At 47.3% G+C, this 9,715-nt stretch overlaps 1 protein-coding gene across 1 annotated transcript in view; it reads left to right on the forward strand.

Moving 5' to 3' along the window:
- The window catches only part of LOC101642014 (lysosomal alpha-mannosidase-like), a 26,730-nt gene extending 20,644 nt beyond the window's left edge, over positions 1 to 6,086 (forward strand). The window contains exons 14-23 of the mRNA XM_004716819.2: positions 169 to 266; positions 350 to 446; positions 2,916 to 3,031; positions 3,121 to 3,222; positions 3,388 to 3,475; positions 3,615 to 3,695; positions 4,265 to 4,501; positions 5,292 to 5,438; positions 5,529 to 5,631; positions 5,890 to 6,086. Of these exons, the coding sequence (XP_004716876.2) occupies positions 169 to 266; positions 350 to 446; positions 2,916 to 3,031; positions 3,121 to 3,222; positions 3,388 to 3,475; positions 3,615 to 3,695; positions 4,265 to 4,501; positions 5,292 to 5,438; positions 5,529 to 5,631; positions 5,890 to 6,086 (1,266 nt within the window). The remainder of the gene's footprint in view (positions 1 to 168; positions 267 to 349; positions 447 to 2,915; positions 3,032 to 3,120; positions 3,223 to 3,387; positions 3,476 to 3,614; positions 3,696 to 4,264; positions 4,502 to 5,291; positions 5,439 to 5,528; positions 5,632 to 5,889) is intronic.
- The last annotated feature ends 3,629 nt before the right edge of the window (positions 6,087 to 9,715 follow it).

Here is a 9,715-nt window from a genome sequence, read left to right on the forward strand (position 1 = left end):
TTGGGATGAAATTAGAAGAGTCCACAATTTGCTGAGGAACTGGGCATGTGGTGTAAAATAATAGTCCAAGATGACTCCAGACTACTCTCTACCCTGAGTGCCTGCATGGGCAGAGTGGCCATTGCTGGGACAATGGTCATTAGCCCCAGTCTGCCCCTGTCTCTCCAGCACACCCGGGTGGTATTTGACAACCACACAGGGATCTTAAAGGAGATTGAGAACCGAGACCAGAAGCTTCTGTTACGGGTCCAGCAGACGTTCTTCTGGTGAGGAGTGGCCGCCATGGTTGGGAGGGTGTCGGTGAACAGAACTGGCCTTGACCCAATGCTCTTGCCTACACTTGCCTCAGGTACAATGCCAGCAGGAACTCGGGAGCCTATGTCTTTGCACCTGAACAATTGAATCCACTGCCCATCAGTTTCTCACCTGAGATACACCTGGTGAAGGTTGGAACCTGGGGCCATAAAGCAAGTGTACAAAGGGGATGTGGTGGGAGACCACACATCTGTAGGTGGGAAAGCCTGGTTGGTCTGTGTGGATGGTGCTAGGAGGTCTGAGGATCCCGGAGTGAGGAAGTTTTTCTTCTAAGTCCTGTGAATTTAATTATGGGTTTTACCCCTGTGGTTACTGTTTAAAGGGTAATCCCTAAGTTGTAAAATGTTAGCTATGGGAACAAGTAATTGGGGTTTTCCCCTTTGAGTTAAGTATGACAAATTATAGCTTGCACCAGAAAGAGCAGCATTCACATTCATAGCCCAAAAGGACTGTCTTAATAAAACCTAAACTAAACTCACTACCATCGAGCCTGTTCTGCTTAATATCTTGACCCTTTATAGGGTCTTTTAGACTATTAAACTTTACCAGAGCAGATAGCCTCCTCTGTTCTTTGGAACACATAGTGGGTTTGAACCACCAACCTTGGGATTAGCAGCAATATACCTAACCACCCCATACTACCACCACCTGTGCTGACACAAGACAGAGTAGGACCAACCCCTAGGATTTTCAAGGCTATACAGAGTTGCAGGTAGAGACAGGCTTATCTTTCTCCTGAGAATGACTGGTGTTTTGAACTGCTGACCTTTTGGTTGGTAGCCCAACTAATAATCCACTATAAAAACCAAACCAAACTCACTGCTATTGTGTTAATGCTGACTCACAGTGACCCGGCATGGCTTTCCGAGACTGTAACTTTTTATGGGAATCGAAAGCCCAGTCCCGTGGAGCCTCTGGTGGTTTCAAAATGCCAACCATGAAGACCTCAACCCAACGCATAAACACTACCCCACCAGGGGTCCTAATAATAATCCACTATAGGATCCTAATAATAATAATCCACTAGAGGATCCTTCAATATTTCAATTCCAGGCTTGAATTTGTTTCTTAAGCTTTTTGTTTTGTTTTGTTTTTGAGCTTAATATATAGTGAGCATGTTCTTCCCTTTCCGTTTTATAACTCCAGGTCTTTGAACATTTCACTATAATGCTTTATGTTGTCTTCTCAAGCTACCTTTCAAAATTCTCTATACAGTTCTTTGCATTTTTTCTTTCTTCTTTTTATTTTAGACAAAGAACGTGAGTTTTGTTTTGTTTTGTTTTTAATCGATTTTTTAGGAAACGTGAGGTTAAGAGCGGCTTTATTGGGGTAGGGAAAGAGCTCCCGGGAGGGAAGGGAGAGCAGAGAAAGGGACAGCAGCATCTTGAGCTCCCGGGCGGGTTCTGAGACCAAACGAGGTAGGTCAGGGAAATCACCACTTTTTTCTTTCATTCATTTAGCATCTCTATGTTCAAAAGCAAGTCCCAGAGTTTCTTCTGAGAATCACTTTGATCTTTTCTTTCTCTCGTCTTTTTAATGATTTTGTTTTCTTCATGTATGATGTCCTTAATGTTATCCAAGCTCCTTTGGTTTTGATCTTTAGTGGTCAGTGTGTCAAATCTGTTCTTGAGGCGGTCTCTACATCCAGGGGAGGCTGTGCTTAAAGTTCTGTTTTGGTTTTAACTTTCTTTCATTTCAACCTGAACTTGCATATGAACAACTAAGGGTCTGTTCTCAAGGCGGCCCCTGGCCTTAATTTGATTGGTGATATTAAACTTCTTCATAATTTCTTCCCACAAATGGAGTCCATTTGAGTCTTATGTATTCCATCTGGCAAAGTTCACACATAAATTCATTTTTTATGTTACTGAAAAAGGGTGTTGTAAGAAAGAAGTCTGTGCTCTTAAAAACAAAAAACAAAAAAACCTTGTGATCGCTAGCTACATCTCTGTCACCAAAGTCTGTTTTCCAATCAGTGATCCTTCCTGTTTGTTTCCAACCTTTGCATTCCAATCACCAGTAATTATCACTGAATCTGATTGCATGCTTGATCAGTTTCTGACTGAGAAAGTTGATACAATTCTTCAGTTTCTTAATCATTGACTTTAGTAGTTAGTATGTACATTTTATTTAAATAAGAGTGGTGATAACTGGTCCTCCTTGTAGGCATATAGATAATACCCTACCACATACATCATTGTACTTTAAGATAGATCTGGAAATATTTTTTTTAACGATGAATCTGAGGACCTTACTCTTTAATTTGTCACTCCCAACATGGTAAATCACATGATTGTCAGTTATATTTTCAGGGTCTTCCAACCTTTATTGGACCATATTTACATAGGGTCATTATCAGTCAGACCTGACTACAGCACCTGACAGCAACATTCCATGAGTACTAGAAACTGAGATCACTGGGGACACTGAGCATAGTCTAGCAAGATTGGGGTGGGCCCAACTTAGGGATGATTAGGAGGTGGATCTTATGGCAGAGTTTACAGGTGGGTAGAGTTTGCAGCTGAGGCAGAACGCGGTAGGGCTCAGCACTGCTAAAGCTATGGCTTACCACAGTCACCACCTGTCCCCCGTGCCAACAGACAGCCTTGGTGCAGGAGGTGCACCAGAAGTTCTCAGAATGGTGCTCCCAAGTGGTTCGTCTGTACCCAGGACAGAGGTACTTGGAGCTCGAGTGGACAGTGGGACCTATACCACTGTGAGTGTGCAATGGCTGGATGACAGGGAGGGCAAGGGAATGGGGGTCCTTGGGTGGGTTTAAGCCTCTTGCCATTCACTCAGGCTCAGGGATGAGTTTGGGAAGGAAATCATCAGTCGCTTTGACACAGAGCTGAAGACACGTGGACTTTTCTACACAGACAGCAACGGCCGGGAGATCTTGCAGAGAAGGTAAGGATGGGCAGGGACACTATTGAGCAGAAGGTGGTCTATGGCCTGCCTGAATCTACAGAGTGATAGGCGAGTGTGTGCGTGTCACGGGGGTGTTGGAGGAAGAGATGAGGAATTCGGGGATTCGATCACCAGCCCTGGCAGACTTCCTCCTCCTGACTGTAGGAGGGATTACCGGCCCACCTGGAACCTGAAGCGGACTGAGCCAGTGGCAGGAAATTACTACCCAGTCAACAGCCGCATTTACATCACGGTACCTTCAGACCCCCAGCCTGACCTCCACAGTGCATCTCATCCTCAAGTCTGTGTGCTCGTGCCCACCACCTCTGTGTCCTTCATGTGGGTAGGGCAGGCATGTAGGAATGCTTCTCACCGAGACACCCTCTCCCCAGGACGGGAACATGCAGCTGACAGTGCTGACTGACCGCTCCCAGGGAGGCAGCAGCCTGAAGGATGGATCGTTGGAGCTCATGGTGTGTGGATCCAAGTCCCATGCCAGGATCCTCCCACCGCGCCTTTGCTACAATCCCCCATCTGGCCTCAAACTAGCTTCCACTTACATCACCCCACCCACACGCTGCTCCTTGTCTACTCAGGTTGTCCAGCTAACCTGTGGCTTGTTCCCATGGGGGTACCTAGTTCCCCCCGTGATAGCGTTACTGATCTTTGAACCTTCTTTCTTTCTCTTCTGTCTGTCAGGTAAACCCCACAGGAAAAGATTTGTAAATTAAGATCTTTCTAAGCTGAACAGCCCCCATACCCATGCTGGGTCCTTTCCCTGGGTCCCTCATGATGTATTCCCTACCCAAGCCTCCCCGGGATTCATGGTGGTTCCGGGCCCCACCTCATCCCTTATCGTCTTTCTTGAAAGGTCTCCTCTATCTACTGGGTTTCCCTGTCAGGTTTTTACCCTCCGTCCCATGAGGTGCTGATTCCCCTGACTCTTATCCAGTCCTCCACTCAGGAATTTCTGCAGATGATCTTCTGGTCACCCCCTCTCCCAGGCTCTCTCTCATCTCTTCTCCGGTTGGTCTTCTGCCAGGTGCACCGCAGGTTGAACTCAGATGATCAAAAGGGTCTGGATGAACCACTGATGGAGACAGGCCCAAATGAGCAAGGTCTGTGTGTGCGAGGCAAACACCTGGTGCTGCTGGACAGGACCCAGATGGCTGCTGCTGGGCACCGACTGCTGGCAGAGAAGGTGGTCCTGGCCCCGCAGGTGGTGTTTTACACCAATGAAGACTCCCTCGGGCGCAGCGGAGGCATCCCACGCAGAAAGGTGAGGGATTTCAAGCAGGAAGGACTAGGGAGTGCGGGGGAGAGCAAGGACCAGTCCATGGTGGACACAGAGACAATGGGGTCCGTCTGTGGAGGGCTGAAACAAGGATGGTGTTGGGCAGCGGGTGGGATGGGCACAGCCCATTCCTGATTAGTTGCTCCATACCTGTACCCATGGCCCCCAACACTTCCTGGACGTGGTATTTTGTCCTGGCGTCATTCGAACACAAGGAGCCCAGATCCACAGCGACCTTGATGATTGGGGTTCCTTGATGGCACGGTGGTTGTGTCCAGTCCGTTCTGCTATCCTGCCCTTCCCTCCACGCACCCTCCCTTTGGCCGAGGACGCTCTCGGACTTAAAGCAATCAGACCTGCAGCTCCATCTCTGCCCTACCCTTCCCTCTGCCCACTTCTTGACCCTGGCATCTACACTGCCACACCGTGCACGGCCCACCTTACTGGCTGACCTCCTCCTCGGTGCTTCAGCCCTGTGCTGTCAGGGCTCAGCCCCACACCCCTCACCCCTACAAAGTGAGACATCCCCACAGTGGGCTCTGTACTGCACAGCACTCGGATCATGGGTGACACCCCAGCCCCAAAGCCCAGCCTGGATTTACACTTCTGGTCCAGCAAATTGGATCAGGCCACGCCCCTCTTCCTTTTAGGATCAGCACGGGCCCCAATGGCTGAGTCTCGGCCCTCCCTACCTGTGGCTCCCCTTTGCCCCATTGGTCCCGCCCCTTGCCTGATAGCCACCCCTCACCCCCCATCCCCGCATCCTTGCCAACAGTTCTCAGCACTTCACCAGGAGCTGCCACCCGCCGTGCGCCTGCTCACACTGGCCCAGTGGGGGCCCAGGAAGCTACTGCTGCGCTTAGAGCATCAGTTTGCTGTTGGGGAGGGCAACCTGAGCTCGCCCGTGACCTTAGACCTGAGGGTGAGCAGAGCACCAGCACGAAAGAGAAGAGTGGGGGGCAATCCCGCTGTGCCCCGTGCCCCGCTCAGCTGGCCCACCCACCCTCTGCAGGACCTGTTCTCCACCTTCACCATCACTCACCTGCAGGAGACCACGCTGGCGGCCAACCAGCCTCGGGACCGCGTCTCCAGGCTCCAGTGGACACTGAAAACGGGTGGGAGCCAGCGGTTGGGAGGATCCTGAAGGTCGAGAGGTTGCGTAGATGCCCAGAGGCGGGAGTAAAGCTTTGAGGGGGTGTCTCTGATGTGGATGTGGCAGAGGACCAGCTTCCTGCCAGGCTCAGCACCAGGGATTGTTCTGGGCTGAAGGCTCCAGAGAGGGTTTAAGGGTATGACATGCAGTCTAAGCTTGGGAGACACCATCCAGTCGAGAGACACCCACCTTCATCCCTTGTCTTCTTCTGTAACCACAGGCCCTGTCCTCCACGCCCTTAACTTCTCCCTGGATTCTGCTGCCGTCACGCTGCAGCCCATGGAGATCCGCACCTTCCTGGCCTCCATCAAATGGAAGCGGTCTCCACGTGCCTGGGACGCCGCTCTCAGAGCTGGTGCACCCTCCTCCCAGGGCTGGGTGAACTGCTGCCTCTCCATCCTCCTGTTGCTCTTGTAAACCAGAGCCATTAAATGAAATATAAGTATACATCTAACAAAGCATGTTGTCATACTTAGGGTTACTTGTGCCAACCTGGCCAATAGGAACCTGTGGGATTAATGAGGTCGCAGTTTGATTGGAGGGCAAAGAGAGAAATGGCTCTGCAAGGCCCGCCCCCTGGCTCGTGCTCTCTAGTGATCGGGTGCATGCTGGAGTGTGCTACTGCTTTAGCTAGTTCTCTGCCTCAACCTGTGATCTACCACCTGTGGGTCAGACCAACCCGTGGATTATGTTGCTAGAGCTTGAGGCTCCTTCCAGACTTGCTTTGCCACACTGCTGGTGTATATATCGCTTAAGCTTGAGGCTGGTGAATCTTGTCACCTTGCATTGCTTGTGTTCAATATCCCATCAGGGCCTGCTTCGCTAAACTCCTGAGCTACTTACTGCTTGCCTTGCCAGAGAGAGGACTCTGCTGTCTGCTTCCTTAACCTGGGACCCGGCAGCCCACATGAGTTGAAGGACTTCCAGTATATTACCTGTTCCACGGAAGTGAATTGAACCGAACCCTCTGTACTGCTGTGTGAACTAATTAGCTGTTATATTCCTTCTAGTGTATAAACCTATCTTCGTATATATGTATAAAATCATAAGTGTCCTGGTTCTGTTTCTCTAGAGAACTCTGCCTAACACAGGTATAGGATCTCTATCCTATGAATTACAAAACACTAATGGGAGAAATCATAGAGCAAGGTACACGGAGAGGCACGCTATGTTCATGAACTGGAAGGCTCAGAGTAGTACAGATGTCAACTATATCCAAACTCTGGTTGTTGTTCTTAGTGACCAGTGAGTCTGCAGTCTCTGTCTACGAGAGAATGAAACACCACTTAGTCCTGTGCCATTCTCACCATTGTTACAGCGACTGTCAATGCATCTCATCCAGGGCCTTTCTCTTTTCTGCTCTCTTGTGGTAGTTACATAATCTGGTGTCAACTTGTGGAGGGGCGGAGTCTAGCCTGTCAACCAGGTCCCATCTGGATGACCTCATTTGGTGGTGCCGCAGAGATAAATAGCTTGCTGGAGGCGGGACACACATACACTCCCTGTGAGACATTCATGTTGAGAAGACACATGGAAGCTACACTAGAGCCCTGGAGCTAAAGGAGCCACATGGAGAACCCTGCCAGCACTGAGATGCATCCACTGCCACAAGCACTGAGATGCTTCCACAAGACTTTCCACCCACTAACCTGTGATCTTCCTGCATTCGGTATCATTCCATGTGGTGCATGAGTCAAGCAGAATTTGTAGATTGGTATCGGACATATGGGCTAATATCAGAGCTATGGATTTGATCTGGGCTGGGCTGGGATGTTTTCTCAATATTCTATTGCTCTTGTATATAAAGCTCTTTCTTATACACATATGAGTGTCTAGGAATTTGTTTCTCTAGTGTATCCGGGCTAACACGCTGTACCTCCACTTTACCAAGCTAGCTGGTCTTCCTGATAACATGCCCAAAGTATGCAGGACAAAGTCTAGCCATCTTTGTCTCTAAGAGCAGTCTGTAATTCCTCCAAGACATATCTGTTTGTTCTCTTGAAAGAGAACTTTTAACATCATGGTTCAATGCATCCATTTTTCAATGGTCTTCCTTATTCATTGTCCAAATTTCACATGCATATGAAGTGATTGAAAATACCATGGCTTCTCATCAGGGAAAAGTATTTAACAATTCTTACATAGAACCCAAGAGGAGACTAGGCTTGGTACTATGTGACTAATTGTACACTTTGGACTTACTTTCTATCCAGCCCTTTTTGGCCTAGGCTGTGTACTATAAACCATTGGCATTTGTGTTAGTCTGGGTTGACTAGAGAAACAAATTTATAGACAGTCATTTGTATAAGAAACAGATTTATATAAAAAGTAATTGTATATTAAGAAAACATCCCAAGGGGAATGAACAACACAAAAGTAGGTAAAGGGAGACAGCGGATGATGTAAGACATGAAAATAATAATTTATCAAGGGTTCATGAGGGAGGGTGGGTGGAGCAGGAAGAGGAAAAATGAGGAGGTGATACCAAGGACTCAAGTATAAAGAAAATATTTTTAAAATGATGATGACAACATATGTACAAAAATGCTTGCTATAATGGATGGATGGATTGTGATAGAGCTATAAGAGCGCCAAATAAAATGATCCTTTTTTATTATTATTTTATTTATTTATTTCTAATCATTTTTTTAATCATTTTATTGGGGCTCATACAATTCATCACAATACCTACATCAATTGTATAAAGCACACTTATACATTTGTTGCCCTCATCCTCAAAATTCGCTTTCCTCTTGGGTTCCTGGAATTAGCTCATTTTCCTTTTTTAAAATGTTCTTTTAAAAAAAAGAAAGAAAGAAAATCTCAGTCCAGTTCAAGTCTGTAAGTCTGATATTAGCCCATCTGTCTGATATCAGTCTATAAATTCCTCTTCTGACTCACACAGCACATGCAACAATGCTGAATGCAGGGAAATCACAGGCCAGTGGGTGGAAAGTCTTGTGGATCCAGTGGTGGAAGCATCTCAGTGCTGGTGTGGGTCTCCACATGGCTCCTCCAGCTCCAGGGCTCTGGCTCCATCAGCACAGCTCCAGAAAACAGAAAGAAGAAGCAGAAAGAGTGGGTCTGGCCTCCAGTGAACTATTTATCTCCGTCATGCCTCCAAATGACGCCATCAAGCTGTGACCTGATTGACAGGCTAGACTCTACCCCTTCCTCAAATTGACTAGGTAACTGCCACAGCATTTAAGACTCTTTTGAGACACACAACATCCTTCAAAAGCCCACACTAGGGCTCTCTCAGTGTCTCTGCCATCCTGAGCGTGGTGTTGCTCCGACTTCACCATGTCGTCTCATAAGACTTTTAGGATCAAGAGATTCCTGGCCAAGAAACAGAAACAAAATCGGCCCATTCCCCAATGGATTCGAATGAAAACCAGTAATAAAATCAGGTACAACTCCAAGAGAAGACATTGGAGAAGAACCAAGCTTGGTCTGTAAGGAGCCCCCTGAGGGATGGCACGCATGACCGCATTTTCCCAGTCTCAAATCATGTTGTGTTGCATTAAGACTTTTGTCCCCATCTGATCAAATGATCTTTTATTGGCAAATCTGATTTATTCCTTGTTTTTTTTGCTTCCTCATCAAGTCTAACAATAAATAATGTAAGGCTGTTGGTTTGAAGAAAAAAAAAACCACACTAGGAGAATTTAATGTGGGAACCCTACTGCATGAAGTGGACTTGACCTCAAACTCACCTGTCGCCCTTGGACTAAAGGTTGAAATGTTCTTGTGTGAAGAGAAGCAGATGAGTATCTGGTGGTAGTTGGACTTTGGTTCTGATCTCTTACCTTGAGGATGCCCCAGGAATGGCAGTCTGGGACTACGATGGAGTTACTTGTTTACATCATTATGTCGTGTTTTAATCTGGTAGGCATGGTGCTGCCATTGTGAATGAATGTTATTGAAAGTTTTGCCCTAACACTAACCCCCATTATTTGTGTAAACAGTGTCCAGACACTTAAGAGTTAAATCTGTATAAGACAACTTATGTAATATGGTTCATACCTTGTCCATATTTGTATAAT

The sequence above is a fragment of the Echinops telfairi genome, unplaced genomic scaffold (assembly GCF_000313985.2).
Source record: "Echinops telfairi isolate 266 unplaced genomic scaffold, ASM31398v2 ScPeMD7_36;HRSCAF=134, whole genome shotgun sequence".
NCBI classification, from domain to species: domain Eukaryota; kingdom Metazoa; phylum Chordata; class Mammalia; order Afrosoricida; family Tenrecidae; genus Echinops; species Echinops telfairi.